This window comes from Patiria miniata, unplaced genomic scaffold, assembly GCF_015706575.1.
Source record: "Patiria miniata isolate m_02_andy unplaced genomic scaffold, ASM1570657v1 HiC_scaffold_7, whole genome shotgun sequence".
NCBI classification, from domain to species: Eukaryota; Metazoa; Echinodermata; class Asteroidea; order Valvatida; family Asterinidae; genus Patiria; species Patiria miniata.
The window spans coordinates 13547924-13566739 of record NW_024037074.1 but is presented as its reverse complement, the minus strand read 5'-3'; the positions used below and the strand labels follow the sequence as shown (position 1 = coordinate 13566739).

Genomic DNA, 18816 nt, shown 5'->3' with positions numbered 1-18816 from the left:
TCTTGCAGCCATAGGTGTTTTGAGCTGCTTCCAGAAAAGTAGTTTTTTTGACCAAATTTTGATCAAAATGTAATTTTGTTCATTTTGGCCAAAAAAAAATAAATTGCTTGACAATTACTAGGAAGATGTCCGATGGGCCTAAGAACACATTCCCAAACGTTCTCTTGACAGATGTTCCATATAAAGGAAATAAGGCGTCCACAAATTTGGTAAAAATCAACAAAAACAATGATTATTCCACACAAATCATTTATATTTGACAAAATCTCCAAAATATTTAGCTCAGAAGTATCAAAAAACATGTTTGTCTTCCATCGAAAAGTATTTTTGAGTCAATTCCAAAAAAATCGGGTTTTGACCTAATTTTGATCAAAATGTAAGGTTAACCCCTTGTAATTTTTGTCAATTTTGGCAAAAAAATAAAATTGCTTGAAAATTGCTAGGAAGATGTCTGATAGGCCTAAGAACACATTTCCAAACGTTTTCCTGCCATTCTGTTCCAAATAAAAGAAAAAAGGCGTCCACACATTTGATAAAAATCAACAAAAAAATTGTACTTTTCAACCAAAAATAGTGATTTTTGACGATTAACTCCAAAATGTTCAGCTCAGAAGTATCAAAAAACATGTTTGTCTTACATCGAAAGGCATTTTTTAGTCGTTTCCAGAAAAGTCATTTTTTTACCAAATTTTGATCAAAATGTAAGGTTAACCCCTTGTAATTTTTGTCAATTTTGGCAAAAAAAATAAATTGCTTGAAAATTGCTAGGAAGATGCCTGATAGGCCTAACAACACATTTCCAAACGTTTTCCTGCCATTTTGTTCCATAAAAAGGAAAAAAGGCGTCCACACATTTGATAAAAATCAACATAAAAATTGTACTTTTCAACCAAAAATAGTGATTTTTGACGATTAACTCCAAAATGTTGAGCTTAGAAGTATCAAAACATGTTGTTCTTGCATCCAAAGGTGTTTTTGAGTCATTCTAGAAAAGTAAATTTTTGACCAAATTTTGATCAAAATGTAAGGTTAACCCCTTGTACTTTTTTTCGACTTGGGCTGAAAAATGAAATCTCTTGAAAAAGCTCCAAACTAGAAAGTCAGTGCTGACTAAGCCCCGCCCACGATTTTTTGACCAATCACAGCCGTAATTTGTGTCAGAGATGCGTGCGCTTACATAAACGCGCGCGTCTTGTTGCCCACGTGAGCAGTGGGCGCGGCCTATCCGGTTCGTTAGTAAAAACGTCATACACGCGCGCGCGCCCCGCTGATTGCTAGCGCCCATTGGATAAGCTGCTCTGGTTGCGTTTTATTCCGGTTCCAATGGTTCGAATGCTACTTAATGGGCAGTGGGCGTGGTTTGGTACATTTCACATCGACCATGCAATCCCGAAGTGTGACTTTTCCCACCACGCTACATAAGTAGCCTACGTGATATCCCCGTTCAACATTTATCATCCATTTGAAACGCTTGTCATTTCCGAACACTCAAATCTCAATCCTGTTTTTATAGTCTTCAATTAAGTCGCGAAGTCCTTGAGCAAATTCCACACTGGAGTGGGCACCACGCCCCCTTCTGATCGAAGTCCACCTCCTGTGCAAATACATGTATTGGCTCGCCGGGGCTTTTTTGATAAGAGCAGCGCTAAAGCGTGGAAGTACTGGAATGCCATGGCACTAAATTGATCAAAACTGGGTTACTATACTGAGCAGTACATGCATTGAAAAATTTACAGAAGACAGCACAATAGCTGGCATTTCAATAAATTCCCAAGCCTCCAAAATATTATGGTAAACAAAAATCATTTCCGCATAGCATGTGTTGGTTTTCGTAAAACCACATAAACCATAGAGCAAGAAGGTTCAACTTTGAGCTGGTCAACTTATTGCTGATTTTTTTTCTCAAGCAAAAGTATTCACAAGCCAACCAATAACAGAATATGAAAATGTGCATATATGAATGTGTCATTGTGTTAACATCAATACGAAAGTGTAGAATCTGTCATACTGCATTGTGTTAACAAATACGAAAGTGCAGTCTGTACTCTCAAACGTTTCTAGCCAAGTACCGTGTGAACATTCTCACATTATATCTATACAGGCCAACATCATACATATATCCATGTAATTTACATGACCAATATTTCTGGACCCACAACCGATCCTCGAGTACAAACATGATTTACGACCAATTAATGCAAGTGCCAGTGTGCAGGCATACACTTCATACACCTGCAAGTGGAGGTCAATTGACGTCTGCAGCTGTCCTTGACGAGGGCAATTTTTTACTATGATTGGAAATTATGTATTGCACAATCTAATTATGGAGATCTGTCTTGGTATATCCCGAGACATCTGCTAAATGCAGGGTGTACATGTCTAGCCTGATACATGTACAAAGGTACAGCTTTTGAACTATATGTACATGTACATTTACATGTAAACTGCACATGGAAATTGTGAAATGTCCATATTATCAGTGGGGTAAATCCCCGTTTAATTAATTTTTGTGTACTTAAAAACCTTAAAAATGATAGATTTCACCACAAATTTATTGAAAAACAAGTCTAAGTCTTTTGTACATGTAGTGAAGAAAAAAAACCAAGCATGAGGAATACCTGTACCGGTACTCAATCTTAACCCCTCCCCCTTAAAATGATCAATGATCCGCCCCTCCTACATATCGAGAACTGATTACATTCACGACAAAGTAACTGAATCTCTGAAAGAGGAACTATACAATAACAATGGACCGAGTATTGAAACACAATCCATGTTTGTATAGGGTTCTAGATCTTTTCAGTTGTTTATTTACAGAGCTTACCAGTTTTCTGGTTGCACTTTTCCTTTCAAGTTTTGCAAAGTACATTTTCAATTGTATACTTAAATGCTTCCTTATTTCAAAACTAGTGTAAAATGAGCAGGCCTCAACAATAGAAGGATGATAGTTCAGTAAGCCGACTTGAATCAAAATAAGTAAAAAGACACTTTTACCACAAAATAGAACAAAGAAAAGAAATTGTTTTTTAAGAAATTAATTGACCGATTTGTCGTGTTATTTCTTGACTACATTACAATTAAGTGCAGGCCAGTAACAAGTGTGTTCATTTAAAACATTATGATGATCAGCAAGAGCGATAACACAAAGCAAATAGGGGTGGGGTCGTAATCACTTGAACAAACAGGAGAAGATAAAACGAAACATAATGTCTACTTTAAAACGTTAAACTTTGGCCAGTAACCTATTTATAAGTTCTAGAACAGCTGAAACAAAAATATATCCAATGTAGGTTAGAGAGATTGAGATTATAAATAAAAAGAAACTTAACATTCGGTCATTTCCAATAAAATTCGCAACCGTTTAAATTAAAAGAATTCTGAAAGATATTCATCATTCTGCACAATCTGGAAAAAAAATGTGAAAAAAAAATTCTGAAAAAAATTTAAAAGAAATGTATGTGTAATTTAACCTCTCATCTGCAAATTGCCAGCAATTCAGTGATAAAAGTATGTCATGTACAATGAAAAGTGCTGAGATCTAAATGATGATTCATTCAGGTACAATAGTCTTTCAGCTATACAACAAAAGAACAAAACTGAACACCTCCCATGGAATCTACATCAGAAAACCACCCACAGATTTCCGTTGTGGGTTTCATGCCTCAGATATCTGTATGTCAGGGACAATGGACAAAAAAGGTCATTTGAAGCAACAAAAGCAGAAAAACAAATGCGTAACATTAAAGTAAATGATTTGAAGATTCATTTTATGATCTGGATTAGCCAAAATTTCAAGTAGAACGTTAAATGGATGAAACCAAGTAGTCTAACCTTCCCAGTGTCTGGTCAGCATTATGAAATGTAATGTAATTAAATCTATGACTCAACACCCACAACAATACGTGTCTGCAAATCCTCAAATATTTAGCATATTTTAAGTTTCGGGTTTGAATGTTTTTTTACTGAAGTTAGAGAAGCTTATGATATCATTTAAGTACAGGTGTATACATGTGATGACATGCATAACCCATCTGTATTTTTTCTGTGTTTCAAATGAATTTGAATTTCTAGAATGAATATTTTGGAGAGAAAATCAGCCAAACCATTTCCTTGTAACACCTCATAGATACAATTCTGGGGGTTTGTGTGTGGGCAGAGGAAGGATATCTTATTGTGTGATGTCAATGCATAGCAAGTCTATGATGAATTGTAGTTTATATTTAGACGTCTGTTCCCAGGGTCAACCTTTGACTTTCCCAAGGAAGGTTCTAGTTTTTTTTTCTTCCTACAATATCAACTTTATGAAGGCACGTGTACATGTGGGTAACACACCATGCAATGGAGAGACCAATATTTAGCGGCTCAATTGTTTAGTGTACACTTCATGTTGCGATCATTCTCAAGTTCATATGTCAAACACATACATGCACGTTATATTATATATATAAAAAAAAAATTACTCATTTTTTTATGAGAATACTTGACACATTTTTAAACAAATAAAGTGTTCTGTTGTACACATCGCTACCTAGAAATTAATTTACTCCGAAGTAAAAATTTAATTATCTACTGAATACTATGTTAACCTCACTAAGAGTGATTTCATGTAATATTCACAAAATCTTATTAATTAATACATGTAACTATGGCAGCAAAATAAGCTAAAACAAAATCACAAAAAAAACCAAAACAAATGTGTACATGTTGCTACATTTTTCTTAAAACTCCACAAAATATCTAGTTATTTCCATGATAAATTAAAGTGTCATGTGGGTGACCATCATTTCTTTTTTAAATCCAGGGATTTATACGAATTTTAATATCTGAAATATTTGGAATTCCTCAGATTTCAGTGGCTTGAAAGTGTCCAACTTCAACGGTATTTTGCCTTTTTCCTTCATTTTTAAAACTTCTATTATCCATCATTATTGGGGATTCACTTTTTTTGGTCAGCAAAAATTTACAATGCTTAGATGTTAGTTAGATAAACGCAAGCAACGAAACAAAAACCATTGGGCTAAAATGGTATTTAAGTCACAAGAAAGAAAAAAAAATTAAACTTATAAATTCCAAGCACCAAGATAACAAGGTTTGGTCTGTTTTACACATGTCATTCAGTCCTTCCCTTAAACCTGATCTCAAAAAATGCCCAAATACAAAAATCAACTATCTAAGGTATAAGATTACCTTAGGGCCTGCAACCTCCAACATTGTGTGTAAGACGCGTTTAGAATCATAGTCCACAAACTACAGTCAAGTGAAACATCTATAAAACAGTTTTGCTAAATAAAGCACAACGGTGAATTAGTGTACAAAAGTGGTCAAAACATTTCAGAAGTGTGCTGGGCGGACTTGGCCAGTCTAGTGAAACTAAAATGTGATGAAATCTGCTTCCCACTACTTGGCTGCATGCATGCATTTTTGGTCCAATGAAATGTACTTGGCTTTTGCATAAATTACACAAAAATTGCAAAATTTATTGACAAATAAAGACTCATTTGTCAAATAATAAGAAAAAAAGACATAAGTTTGCTTGCTTGTTTATGTTTGAAGTAAAAATATGTACAGAAACTATTTTTATTCAAATTTTCAGCATTTCAAATGATAAGCGAACTTCATCTTTCAGTATTAAAGTAACCTATTTCGCTTCTCAGTGTACATGTACATGTATATGCTAAAACAAAAACATACCTTTAGTCTGGTTCTGTCATACATGACCTTTATGGAATTGGAAAACATACAAGGAAGGTGGGACTCCAAACCATAACAAAGGAAGCTAGAATTTTTAGTTTTATAGAAAGTTCTGGAACTGTTAGGTTAAACTTTAAACTTATTGGCCATTATTTTCCTAATAAAGTGTATAACAAGGGATTGGACATTTACATATTGATTATTTCAGGGTTAAATTTGTCATAATTACAAGTCAAAACCAAAAGAAAGATAGGACAGTCTCAATTCAAAATTATCCAGCATGAATATTATCAAGGACTAATTTTTGACAAGAAACACAAATTGTGCAACAAAAAGTCTGATTCGATTTGCAATCAGTTTTGAACAATCGGAAGCTAAAATAAAAGACCTCAACCGTGACCGAAGAAAAATTCCAGTGAACATTTTGCCTCAAAACCTTAAAATAATTTGGACAGGCCTTTAAATTCAAATAGCATCGATATTGACGTTTCCTGGCAATAAAAATTTGAAACTTTTTAGGTAATTTACAATGTACATAAACAACCCATCGACAAAAAACAAAGCAACGGAAATGTGACCAGCTCCGTAAAAAATCAGGGGGCAAAGAATACAGAGGTCAAGGGTCATATGAACCAAAACTATTTTTATCTTACCATCAAATACAAACTTCCAAAATAAACTTTTAATCAGTTTTCCAAGCATTCAAAAGTAAAAATTAGTTTTCCGAGAATTCAAAAGTGTGTCAGTTTTGTAACCCTGGTTGCAAGTAGAGGGTTCAAAATTTCTCAATAATGCATGGTCATCTTTCTGTTTTTCGCTCATTTATTTCAAAACTCAAAGCTGTGAGTTTAAAAGTAAAACGTTCAAACTGATTTGACTAGAGCTGGTCACATATTTCCTTGGACAGAAGACGAAGGGAAGGGTTTGGGCTTGCCTGGGAGTTACTTGAGTTTGTAGCCTCCTTTGACCTTGATGTACATACGATCCAACCCTCTCGTCTTATACCAGCCATATTCCATATCCTTGTCGGAATACTTGGTCTCTTGGTAGACTTGCGTCTGCTTCCAGTTTTCCAGGTACTGCTTCAGTCGGCCGTATTTGTCCTCGTCCTCTGGGATTTCATAACCCTGCATTGGCAAAAGTGAAATTATACTTGAAACCAAGAAAGTTTACGGAATTTTTTTATGCATTTGTGCATAAACGGTTTCCAAGAAGCCGAATTCTAATTCAAAAGGTTTATTTTGGTATACCATTTATTTGTTGAAAACAATGAAGTCGTAACTTTGCTTCAGGCACAATTTGGCAAATTGCCAAAAGTCTTATCCACAAAAAAGGTAAAACACAAAATGCCAACTCTTTTTGAGATTGTTATGAATAAACATGCTTTCTAAAATGTGACAGTGCGACCCATAAAATTATAAGTGGCCCCTCAGGCCTCATAAAAGCAGCTTTTTATAATCACTTACAGATTTGATGGCATGTTTTATTGATGTGGTTAAATTCATTACAGGGACTGCAAAGTCAAATATGGGGGAGCCAAAATATCTCTTCAATGAATACCGGGCAACAGTGTTGCTCGTACCCGCCGCCATATTCAAAGATGTTAATGACCTTTATGAGATCTAACTTGATAGACTGTGTTTATGAGCAGTGGTCACACTCTTGCGTTCGCATGATACGTACATGCTCACGAAATGTACTTGTATTAAACAGCTGTTAGTTGACCTAATTTCTCTGCAAAGTCTTCCTTTCCTTCACAAAATTGAGAAGGAAAATGAGCAATCACTTGCACGCTTGGAAAGGGCAGTGGTTATGGGTGAAGCACCAGCTACATCATATCCGCCACAAGGCTTTATGCCATCTTTTCCTACCTTGAAGATCTTGCCTGCTACCACTACATGATGGAGTCTAGGCAGCAATCGGAGGTCTGGTTGCGTCAGATGGTCCCCATCTAGGAACCTATGCTCGCCGCCGTCCTTCAACGCCTTGTTCAGTTTCTCCAGTTCTCTGTTCAGGGCGCTTCTCATCTCATCCTCTTTGTTAGGATTTGTGTTTTTCAAATACCTGGAAAGGAAAAATATACAAAAAGTAAACAAAAGCAAATAAAAATTTGCACTGAACTAATCAACACTGTCAGCAACTATATGCTTCTAACTACACAGTGCTCTGTTGAGTGACTCTTAGTTTTGTTACCAGAAGCAGAGTTGGAATCACTAGTCAATCACTGGTAAATCACAAGCCAATCACAAGTCAATCACAAGTTAATCACAAGTCAATCCCAGTCAATCACAAGTCAATCACAACTCGATCTCAGTCAATCACTAGTTAATCACTAGTCAATCCCAAGTCAATCACAAGTCAATCACAAGCTAATCACTAGTTAATCAATAGTCAATCACTAGTGAATCACTAGTCAATCTCACTCAATCACCAGTCAATCACTAGTTAATCACTAGTCAATCTCAAGTCAATCACTAGTCAATCTCAAGTCAATCACAAGTCAATCACAAGTCAATCACAAGTCAATCACAAGTCAATCACTAGTTAATCACTAGTCAATCACCAGTCAATCACTTGAGTCATCACTGGCTGACTTGTGATGCATCATAAGTACCTTGACTACAACACTACAAGTAAATAATATGCGATGAAAATAGAATCAGCATCTACAGGTTTCTGTTGATGGAATTCTTTAGTTTCTGAATTGAATAAAATCTGTGCTCACCCTGTGAACTTCCTGTAGAGATCAATGCCGACCTGTTGCAGACTCGTCTTCTTGGGTTTGAGGCATGGCTCTTTGAAGACCTGTTCCAAGTAGTCAACGATGGTTTGTACGTCTGAGATGACTCGGTCACCGACAGGGTCCACAAGACAGGGAAGTTTGTTTACTGAAGACAGGGTAGAAAAAGGACAAAATTAATCTGACCTTAAACATTTTTTCCAAGAGAACATCTTGAATCATCTAAAACCCTTCACTCTGCAAGAACCTTAGGGCACATTCTTTTTATTTCAACTTTTAAGCTGCATCAAGCTTTCATGTAAATCCTACAAAATCCTTCACTGTGCAGGAACCCAAATGGCACACTCTTTGTATCTACCAAGTTTAAAGTTTAATACACTAAGCACCATGTAAAGTAAAAGTGGCTGGCCACTACCTTCCTCAATCCTGCAAAATCCAATAAAACCTCCCTGTGGATATCGCAGGATATGAGAGGGTTTAAATTTCAAGAAATTTTAAACTCTCAAACATATGGAGGCAATGTAGAAAACTTGCTCTAGTCGCTTTTCTGCTTTCGTAATGCTTTAAATGTTCCATGCTGTATTCTGTTGAAATAAGGTCACTGGCTGAAGATTCGCACAGGGTTGCAGTTAAACAAATAATTGATTTGCACTAGACCACAGTGTGAAACCACAAGGTCCAAAGTCTAGGGTGTGTACAGGTACAACTGTAACTGCATCTCATCGTTTTGAATCAGGTAATAGTGAAACAGAAAAAAAACAATAGTTACCCATACGTAAGACGAGAAAATGAATATATTATGTATAGGTTTCCTTCATGAATAACATATTAGTACGGCATCACTACTGATACAATGTAGGGCTTTTTTTTGCATCAAGTGGCACCTGATGGTACACAAGGAAAAGCCATGGGTGTCATTCACCCCATGGCCCTCTAGTGGGGTAAAATTACAGTCAGACATCCGACATAACATGTCCCATCTTTATCTGGACACATTTTGGGAAAGAATGTTGCATCCTGACACCACTTTTTTTCATCATATATTATCTCAATGAAGGTCAGTCATTGCAAAAATGATAAGACATGAATCTGGGACTGAGAAACATTTCCAATTTTGTTAGAAAATACATCGAAAATGCACTTGACGCTCCATATAACTTAGGCCTACTTTGTACACGACCAAAGAAGTGGTGTCTGGATACTAAATTCTTTCCCAGTTTTGTACTGTAATGCATTTCTTAGTGCATGTAGTAGCTCAGAAATGAAAATGTGCTGGGTACATTTTTGTCCAAGCAGTTTTTGTTTAGTGACCCCTCTGGGGTAACAGATCATCACAAAACAATAGAAAGCCTGCATAGAGCGCCCTCAAGGTGAGCAAGTTTTGTTGTTGAAAGTACATAAGCGCCTTATCATGCATATCACAGGGACACATGCAAGCTCGCTATAGTATAAATTTCAACATCACATACCAGCTAGTTGGTCAAACTCCTGTGACTTTTTGATGTTGATGTTTTCTGTGATGACTTGAAACTTGGCCATTTCGTTGACTTCACTCTTGAGGGATAGGATCATGTAGATCTGTTGGCAGTGGACGTCATCACCAAGACATTTCAGGTCGTCTCCCGCCTGCAAGAAAAAAATCATCATCAGTGAATGAAAGACTGCATGACATGAAGTATCTATATTGGGTGAAGATGTTTAAACTGGAACAAAAAGCCAGGAGTTTGAATTTACAAAAAAACAGTTGACAACTTCTATAAAGGATGGACTAATAATATGTAAACAACAAGTTAAACCAACAAAAAATCTTGATAAAGTAACCCATGAAATAATGATGGTGAGAGATGTCAGTGAGAGATAAAAAAAAAATATTCTTTTTTTTCAACAATCAACGAACACATGACGAATAGCACTAGCAGCACTGGGTCTAATTGTGTATTGATATTAGGAAAGAAAATAAATATGCACATGTACATTAAGCTGTAATATACTTCTTTACTTGGCATTAAACTATATTTTCAAATTGTGAAAACGAGAACCCCCCCCCAAAAAAATGATTCATGTAAATAAATGTAAGGAGGGCATCTGTCCGGAAATTGGGCAATCTTAAAAACCCAATTTCATCTTCAAAAATCTATCCAAAATGCAAGATGCCAGGAAAGGAATCATGACAAGGCCGACTCACCCACACATATAATCTGATCTGGTCTTCGGGTTTTAAGACTTTAATGACTTTGGTTTCCTCTGTAGGTGGTTCAACATTGGCCGAGTCGTCACCGCCCGCTGCGGCGTCCGTTTGGTCGGCCGGGGCCGGGGCCGGCGGGCCACTGTCGGACTCCGGCAATTCCTGGCCCGTGGCCTCCTCTTCATCGTTCATATCCGGCGAGGTTGGAGCCTGCATATCCTCCTCTGCAGCATCGTTAATCCCCTGCTCGTCGTAATTACTGTTTTCTGCCATTCCGGGGCGTATTTTCCGAGCACGAGTTGAAATAAATCGGAGGTTTTCTCGAGATACTGTTCCACCTGCTTCAAAAATTCCACAGAGTAATGGCGGATCCTATACACACGGTGCGAGTAGGCACGTAGCTTTTGTACACATATTATCATGCTGTTAGAATGTAGACCTCGCCCAGGCCAAAAGGAGCAACCTTTACGGTTCGTCCATTTTACAAAGGGGATATTACTTATTTCAGTAATGTCAAATCATATTTTGTTATTAATTTTTGTGATAAAATTACTTATCTTTTACAAACTCTACAAATTCATATTTGAAATATATTCAGGAATCATTAAAGTTTCCATATTATATATTACGATCAATTACGTTGATTTAAATTGGTTTCAAAATAACCCGCTTTTGTAAATGGTTCGGCCGCAACCAGCAGCGCGCCTGAAATAGTAGCAGCTAGTCTTCTCTCCAGTTGCATTTTTCAACATCCATAGTAGCTTTTGATAACAAAACTCTGGTCAACTGATCTATTATTTCCTACTTGATGACATTTTATAGGGTCACGAGTGAAACTCGGCACGAACAAGAAAGGAAGCTGTCTTCCACCATTACCATGTCATTGTTTTGTTATACACTGCTTTAAAAAAAAAATATAAAAATAGCGAGCTGTAACGGTCATAATAGAACAGTCGCGTGAGGGCAGAAGATGCACTAATAAACTCCGCCTGGCCCGGCTTCGGTTCCACATAAGGCGAGGTTTAAATAATATTATTGCGGTATGTACGTTGCCTCAAATAAGGCAAATTTAAGCCCCCTCCCCATCCACCCTCTTTATTTATTTATTTGGGGTTTTTTGTGTCGTGCTTTAGGACAACATTATACCTGCCTTATTTGAACTTTATTTATTATAACTGGTCAAAAATCGATGGAAAATTGGTACATGCATGGATATTCTGATCCGAGCTGACAACACGTTCCAGAAATTTTGTTTCACTTCATATTTTTTTAATTAGTATGATGAATTTATTGAGCTACAGTCAATACACAAATTGTTAAGCATAAGAAAAATAGTAAAAATTGAGGCCCTTTAACCCATATAATAATTTCATTCATAAGCTCAGAAGCTACACGCTACGCCTACACTTTTTAGATTTCTCTGACTATTATTTTCTAAAGCGATGCACTTACAAAAAAACATGAGTTTTTTCAAGCACGTCTTATTTAAAAATCTTGAAATTACACATTATTTTGTTTACCATTTTCACAAATTAGACAAGCATGCAATCATAATGACTTTAATAAAATCCTTTTAGCTCTTCCTTGCTTTCCAGAATAAAAAAAACCTCATCAAAAATATATAAATTACATGCAGACGCATCAAAATCAGATGCTTTATCTGAAAAAAAAGTTTTGAAGACAACGAAACCAATATTTCCTCATAAATAGAATATCACCATGATTATGCAATTCATCAAAAAGCACCGTTGCGTTTCTTTATTATTCAATATTTCAATGTATTTCATTTCATTGATCCTAACAGTCCTGAATCCTGCAATTTTAATATCATTTTTCACACCGTCCATAGGGAGGTACAGTTAATCATTAAAATGATTAAACTACGGATATGAGGCAAAGCTCCCGTAGGAAAGCGCACCTAAACAAAGCGTGACGTCTCTGTGTCTTCAGGTGTATTTAATGTGTGTTATTCTTCAATTCTTGACGATATGGTGCTCAGGTCCGAACGGGAAGTGAGTGATATTCTCTGCTCCGTCCTCATGTAGTACCAGGATGTTGTGTTCCCGGTAGCCCCCTGCCCCAGGCTGACCCTCTGGTATGGTGATCATGGGTTCCATGGAGACCACCATGTTGGGTTCTAGAACCGTGTCTATGTCCTCACGGAACTCCAAAGCTACAAAAAAGCAGCAGAAAATGTAAAGATAAATAGGAAATAAAAAATGACAGTTTTATAGGTCCTCTTATTATGCCAAATTTATATTACACCAGGTCCATGCATCATGACAGGTTAGTTCTCATGGCGTGGTTTGCTAGTTCCCAAAGTCTGGGTGGAATATTATACAAAGGCACTTAAGGCAATTCGTTTTGATTCAATTTTGCATTTTTGAGTCAAGAAAGATATTTTGAAACTGTATTCAATGATTCTCTCTGTTTGATATTTACATTACCGAGTTTAATCTTACCTGCTTCCCTGCCGTAATAGTGACACAACGTCCCAAACGAATGACCGTACCCAAAGGTGCGATACTGGAGCAGGTCATGCTTCTGGAAAATCTCGTTCAATTCTCGCGCGATGTCTTGACATTTGACCCCGGGTTTGATGAGCTCCATTCCGCGCCGGTGCACCTCGCAGTTGATCTCCCACAGCCGGAGGTTCTCGTCAGTTGCATGGTCGATGAAGAGAGTTCGCTCCAAAGCTGTGTAGTAACTGCGTGTTAAGGTAACAGCAGCAGGTAACGGTAACATTATTAGCAGGTAAAGGTAACATACCAACAGGTAAAGGTAACATACCAGCAGGTAAAGGTAACATACCAGCAGGTACAGGTCGGATGGGGCTTAACTTACCATAAAGGTATTGATTATATAGGACGTGTAAAAAAAACCCATCCAAATGTCGTGACTATTGTTTTGGTGCGTTTGAAATTACGTTACTTGAAAATTATGAGTGATTTGAATGAGTCTTGTACTAAAAGAAAGCTTATGAATTGGGCTTTCATATCCTAGATTTCAGTGAAAGTGCTACATGCAGAACTTCACTACAACAATGGTCCTGACATGTGGGCTTCTTTTTTTTACTCACCCTATATTCTTAAAGCGTATAGACGAATTTCAAATTGACACTGAAACCGAGGGCTCAGTGTTCTCTTTTGTTGAGAGGATTAACAAAACTAAAAATCCTATTTCATACAATAGCTTAGCACTAAGAGCCTCGGATTCAATGCTAGGGTGCCACGACGCGAATAAGTTTTAGGGTTGATATAACAGACGCGAAACAAAATTGATTCACGTAAGTTTCCATGTTAATTTCAAAAATTACAGTTTTGCAACCGTTGGTTTTTCAATTGAAGCAAAGTTACCAATCTGAAATTATATTCATTCTCGTTGCACGCCAAAATAGGCGTTACAGCGCCCCCAATCGAATGGCCGAGTGGCAGTGCAGACCAACTTTGTGTTGTAAAAAAATACTTCTCCTATAATTTGTTAGTAGAGAGAAATCCGTGCAATGAATGTTCAGTTTCATACCCGGCGATCATGGGGAAGCAATTGAGACTGACAATGTCTCCGCTCTGGAATGGTCTGGTCGTGACAGCATTGTGAGCTCCGTCGGTGTTGACTCCGCCTGAAATCCAAGACCACGCTGTCGAAACGCAAGAGGAAAGATGCTCTGAAATTTGTCGTTTCGACGGCAACAGGTTTTCCCGCCAAAAAATAATTCAGAGTATAGATTGTACCGGGCGTATTTCTCTTATAAGACATGGTTCATTCCGACCCTGAATGTTGCCAACATCACCATGACAAAACTTATCAAATCACATTTTGTATTCATCGCCATGAGAAACTGTTTCTGAGAGATCAATATGTATTATATATGCAAAATTTCTATCGTTTGAAATTTGGTTGACATGTGCGGTGACCATGCAGCCGCCATTTTTTGCTATTGGCCATGCGCCAAAGCACATGCACTAGCGGAAGTCACTAAATAACGTCATGTGTAATCTAGCTCTTTGAAGGACATGTATACGTAATTTTGCTCACTGTCTCGTATCTCATGATGAGGAAACGTCTTCGCAATCTCCCTAACCATTGCCCCAGTTGACGCCAGAGCTACCTCGTACTCAGGGACACCATGGGCCAAAGCTGCGCGCCCAGCCTCTCCACCAATGTCCCCTACACGAGCGCCCTCTCTGATGAGCGCGATCTCCTCGGGTGATTTGATCAAACGCATGTACATGCTGGGCTCCGCGATGTCCACCAACTGAGCGCCTGGGATGGCATCTTGTAACTTCCTGTGGTTCTCTTCTGGGATGTGATCCAACTCGCATCCAACCTGCCAGTAGGAGAAGTAACATTTTATTACTCTCGTCACGAGTTTCACATCATCAATATCCTTTAACAGGAATGTAAATTCTTTTCTTCCAAATCAGTGAATTCGTTTCTTTTGTTCCTACCCCCTTTGTGGCTGTTTGTAAAACATTGAGTGGCTTTCAGCTTTTAAACAGGCGGATTTCAAAGAAAAATACCTTAATTGGATGAACATTCGGTTTAAATATTTCCCGGTCGTGCTCATTCACAAACAAATAAACCTTTGACATAAATTAATGTTGTCACTGTCGTTTGTCGTTGTCATTGTGATTGTCACCTTTCCTTTGATGTGTCCCAACTCTTGCTCAACGGCTCTCCAATAGTTGCCTCTTTGCCAGTCCGTGTAAATCACGGTTTCTCCCAGGTGGTTCCTCCTAAAAACGGCGATGAGAACAAAATAATACAAATGCTGAACTTTCGTCTAACCTCAACAAATTTGGTTTTCTTCTTTTGATGCGTATTGGCAACAGAATTGCCGTTTTTATTTGCATGTGGGAAACCCTTCTCTGACAACGAAGAACCATACGCGAACTTTGACCTCAAGTCAACCCCTGATCGGATAACATTTCCAAAAAGATTAGAGAACGTCAAAATGACTATCTCAAGTATGTAATAAGATGTCCCTATCCCTCACATGCCATAACTCTATAAGCTGAGCGGTCAGGGGTAGGAATAAAGCCTATACCTGTCAGGCTGACCGTAGTCAATCAGCGCCGATATGATAACCACCTTCTCAGGGGTCACCACAAGCCCGTACGGCCTGCCAAAGGAAAGGTACAGGAAGTCCGAGTAGTAGTTGATGCAATGGTACGAGGTGAAGAGAGCGCCCCCTATCGAGTTCTCGTCCATGTAGGTGCGGAGTTTGCGCAGTCGGCCTTCCATCTCTGCCTTGGAGAAGGTAGGTTTCACCTCAAGACAAAGACAGGGGTTTCATAAGATAAGTAAAATGAAACTCTGCAATCTTGGTAATTTTTAAAGATGAATTAATTACAAAAGTAAATTCCATGGGTTTAATCCGAATAATTATAAGATAGTATAAGTTTGTATAAAAAATCTTCCTACCTGCCCGTTCCCACTTTTTTTGTTATGCGAAACACAACTCCCCCCCTCCCCGGGCTTTGCACCTTGGTCTTTGCGACTATATAACCTCAACACCATGGTCTACTGACTTTAAAAATTAAGCAAAACGAGTACCTATGTGTTATACCACACAGCAAGGAAACCACCATTGATTAAAATTCCCATAAAGTCCTTCAAAATTCTCCTAGCACCTTAAAAATATATATCGCGGGCCCACAAATTCCCAGGGTTCCAATAAGCCCATTATTATGGACAACCTTTGCTAGTTTGGTTTTAAATCGACCTCTAAATTTGAGATTAGCTGCAAACAATTTCGTCTGATACAATGAATGGGCTAAAGGTCACTGTCGGCCGGAGCATTATAGAAGCGGGTTACTTATGATTAACCATCAACAAACATGGGCGGACAGAATCCAATAACGCCAATTTATTTTAAGAAAATATATTTTAAAATTGTGAGTGGAGCTAGCAATGTTACATCAAGCTGCAGCTAGCTGGGAAGGGAGCAGAAATTTTCCACAATTTTTGACGACCGACAAGGCCTACATGTGCCGACTTCCCAAAATGTCTACCAGACACCATTATGCCAAAAAAAAACTATATTTATTTGTAGCATCAGGTAATAGTGAAACTGAAAACAAATACGCACACTTCAGACGAGAACATGGATATATTGGGTCAAAAAAGTAATAGTTTTTTTTTTAATAATGAGGGGGAAAAAAATCATCAATTAGGCCTATTTTTTCACCCTTGACTACGCGCAGACACCTCCATGATCGTACACAACAAACTTGCCAAAAAAAATCCCCAACTACCTAGACTATTTCAAATGCCATGTTATCGGAAGCTGAGTTTGGGGTCTTGCCCTCGTCACCCGCGGTACGTGCATCTGCATGTTGTAAATTGTGTAGTAGCTCCATATGGTATACAAAATGTGTACGACTGAATCCATTGCTCTGCTATATCTCTGTCGTGCATCATGAAGGTAGAATATTTCATTTACAAAGGCTAAATACTAACTGAAAGTGAGGTACCTGAGGGTGGGTTTTCAGATATTAAAAAATGGAAAATTGTAACGATGTCATTCATTTTCGAGTTTAGATGGAATTAAAGGCTGACGGTATTAAACACAGAGTAATGAAAGAGTAAACTCTAACCTAACCTAAAAATTAAGCTACAAAATACCACTGAGTAGTACACAACACATGCATGTAGTATTCTGTGGTATTTGGTACTTTACTTGACCTCCAAAGAGTCCTTAGGGTTAAGTGCAATATACATGCATACAAATACCACTATTTATACAAGACGGTTTACCTAATATCAATTGGTGAAGGACAAATTGACTCGTATTATGTTGGAAGCTTTTCATACCGTTGATATGGAACAGTAAATGATTATAATTATTTACCTTTTCTCCGTTTGAGAATTTCATCAGAGAGGGCATATTTTCAACGGCACTGGACGAGCTCCAGCGCCGGGTGTAGGCATGACGTGCCGCGTAACCTGCCCCAGGTGCCCTCGATGGAATACATGAAGCTCGACGGGCAAATACACCCGTTGCTCGGCTGACTCGCAGGCCAAAGGAACCGACTCGACTCGCAATGTTACCGTACATGATTCGGCGAGAAATTGAGGCACGACTGCCCACGCAACTAGAAGCTCGCACAGTTCAGAAGTTATAATACGAGGGTTTTGTATTATACTGAACTCAAACGGAGGGCATTATGTTGAGGCGCTGTACCCGTATGCACGTCGCGATTTGTGTGTACATGTATTGAGCGCTATGAACTTATTAGTGCATGCGCGAGCATGTTGTCACGGGACAATTACATGCATGAGAATGGGAGGGGGTCATGTGCGTTGATCTCGGCCAAAAGGGTGCACTGAACCAATTCAAGCCCCATTGAAAACTGTAAAATCAACAAAGTTCAGGGCCAAATTAATAACATGCAAGCCGACATCACTGGGGTTTCTCAAACAAACATTAAATCATTGTCTTGTACTTCATCTTTTCATTTCTTTTCAATTTTGGGTAGACTAGCCGATTACATTTTTAAATATTCACACCAAAACAAAATCACCTCCCGAAAAGTGATAGTTCCCAAGCCTGCATGTAGCCGTTTTACAAGTGGCATCCTTCCACTTTCTCAGGCAAATAGGACCCATTTTTCAACTGTAATTTTATCAAGCCTGCCCTCAGATGGATGCCCAAAAACCAGGGAGTTGATCCTTGGCTACATTTACACAATTCCACCGTTTTTAAAGTCAAACGGTCTCCGTTTTCAAAAGAAACTGTGGGGGTCACTTTTTATGCTAATCAGCTCGCTTAGTGTACCCAAAATGGTTGGGAAACTTGGAAATAACCTTTCTGTTAAATTCAACCGAAACCGGTGGTCATGCAAGGGCAAATTAAATTAAGTCTGGTATGACAACAAGTTTAATTTAGCAGAAATTATTACCCTAACAATTTGGTATATTAAAACCCAATTTTGGGTAGTTGCAGCTTTGTACCCTTGCTTGGGTAAAATTAACCCAGGCAATTTGCCAGCACCGCGCAATCAGAGACAGCAAAGACCGGAGGCCGGGGGCGGGGCAGCGAGATTTGGCCGGGATTGTAACTTTTGAATGTAAGCATTTATTTTCCGTCTGTGTACTATAGTCCGAACAATCTGATAGTCAATGATTTATGGTTTATTTGAAATGATGACAAAATTATAACTGAGTTGCATGCCATTTACATTGAAATTGTGAAGGT

General features: G+C 38.1%; 2 protein-coding genes across 2 annotated transcripts; both read right to left on the bottom strand.

The window, feature by feature from the left end:
* Window positions 1–2782: 2782 nt before the first annotated feature.
* LOC119744651 (chloride intracellular channel protein 4-like) lies at window positions 2783–11043 on the bottom strand. Its single transcript, XM_038220709.1, has 5 exons — window positions 10617–11043; window positions 9901–10057; window positions 8417–8579; window positions 7563–7755; window positions 2783–6818 (listed from the first exon to the last, which is right to left on the bottom strand). Exons 1-5 carry the CDS (start codon window positions 10887–10889, stop codon window positions 6633–6635), a joined length of 972 nt encoding a protein of 323 aa, XP_038076637.1. The 5' UTR covers window positions 10890–11043; the 3' UTR covers window positions 2783–6632.
* An 839-nt stretch (window positions 11044–11882) lies between these two features.
* LOC119744650 (creatinase-like) lies at window positions 11883–17915 on the bottom strand. The gene is made up of 7 exons (XM_038220708.1): window positions 17470–17915; window positions 15664–15887; window positions 15256–15352; window positions 14652–14943; window positions 14139–14253; window positions 13079–13323; window positions 11883–12789 (listed from the first exon to the last, which is right to left on the bottom strand). Exons 1-7 carry the CDS (start codon window positions 17674–17676, stop codon window positions 12590–12592), a joined length of 1380 nt encoding a protein of 459 aa, XP_038076636.1. The 5' UTR covers window positions 17677–17915; the 3' UTR covers window positions 11883–12589.
* Window positions 17916–18816: the final 901 nt, after the last annotated feature.

Bases quoted from the DNA above. Each gene is read 5' to 3' on its own strand.
- LOC119744650 (XM_038220708.1), bottom strand. From the start codon at position 17,676: ATGTACGGTAACATTGCGAGTCGAGTCGGTTCCTTTGGCCTGCGAGTC. The intron at 15,888-17,469 runs GTAAATAATTAT...CTTTGTCTTGAG, and splicing joins AATTCTCAAACGGAGAAAAG to GTGAAACCTACCTTCTCCAA. The intron at 12,790-13,078 runs GTAAGATTAAAC...GCTTTTTTGTAG, and splicing joins CTATTACGGCAGGGAAGCAG to CTTTGGAGTTCCGTGAGGAC.
- LOC119744651 (XM_038220709.1), bottom strand. From the start codon at position 10,889: ATGGCAGAAAACAGTAATTACGACGAGCAGGGGATTAACGATGCTGCA. The intron at 10,058-10,616 runs GTGAGTCGGCCT...TTTTTCTTGCAG, and splicing joins AGATCAGATTATATGTGTGG to GCGGGAGACGACCTGAAATG. The intron at 7,756-8,416 runs GTGAGCACAGAT...TTTCCTTTCCAG, and splicing joins CTCTACAGGAAGTTCACAGG to GTATTTGAAAAACACAAATC.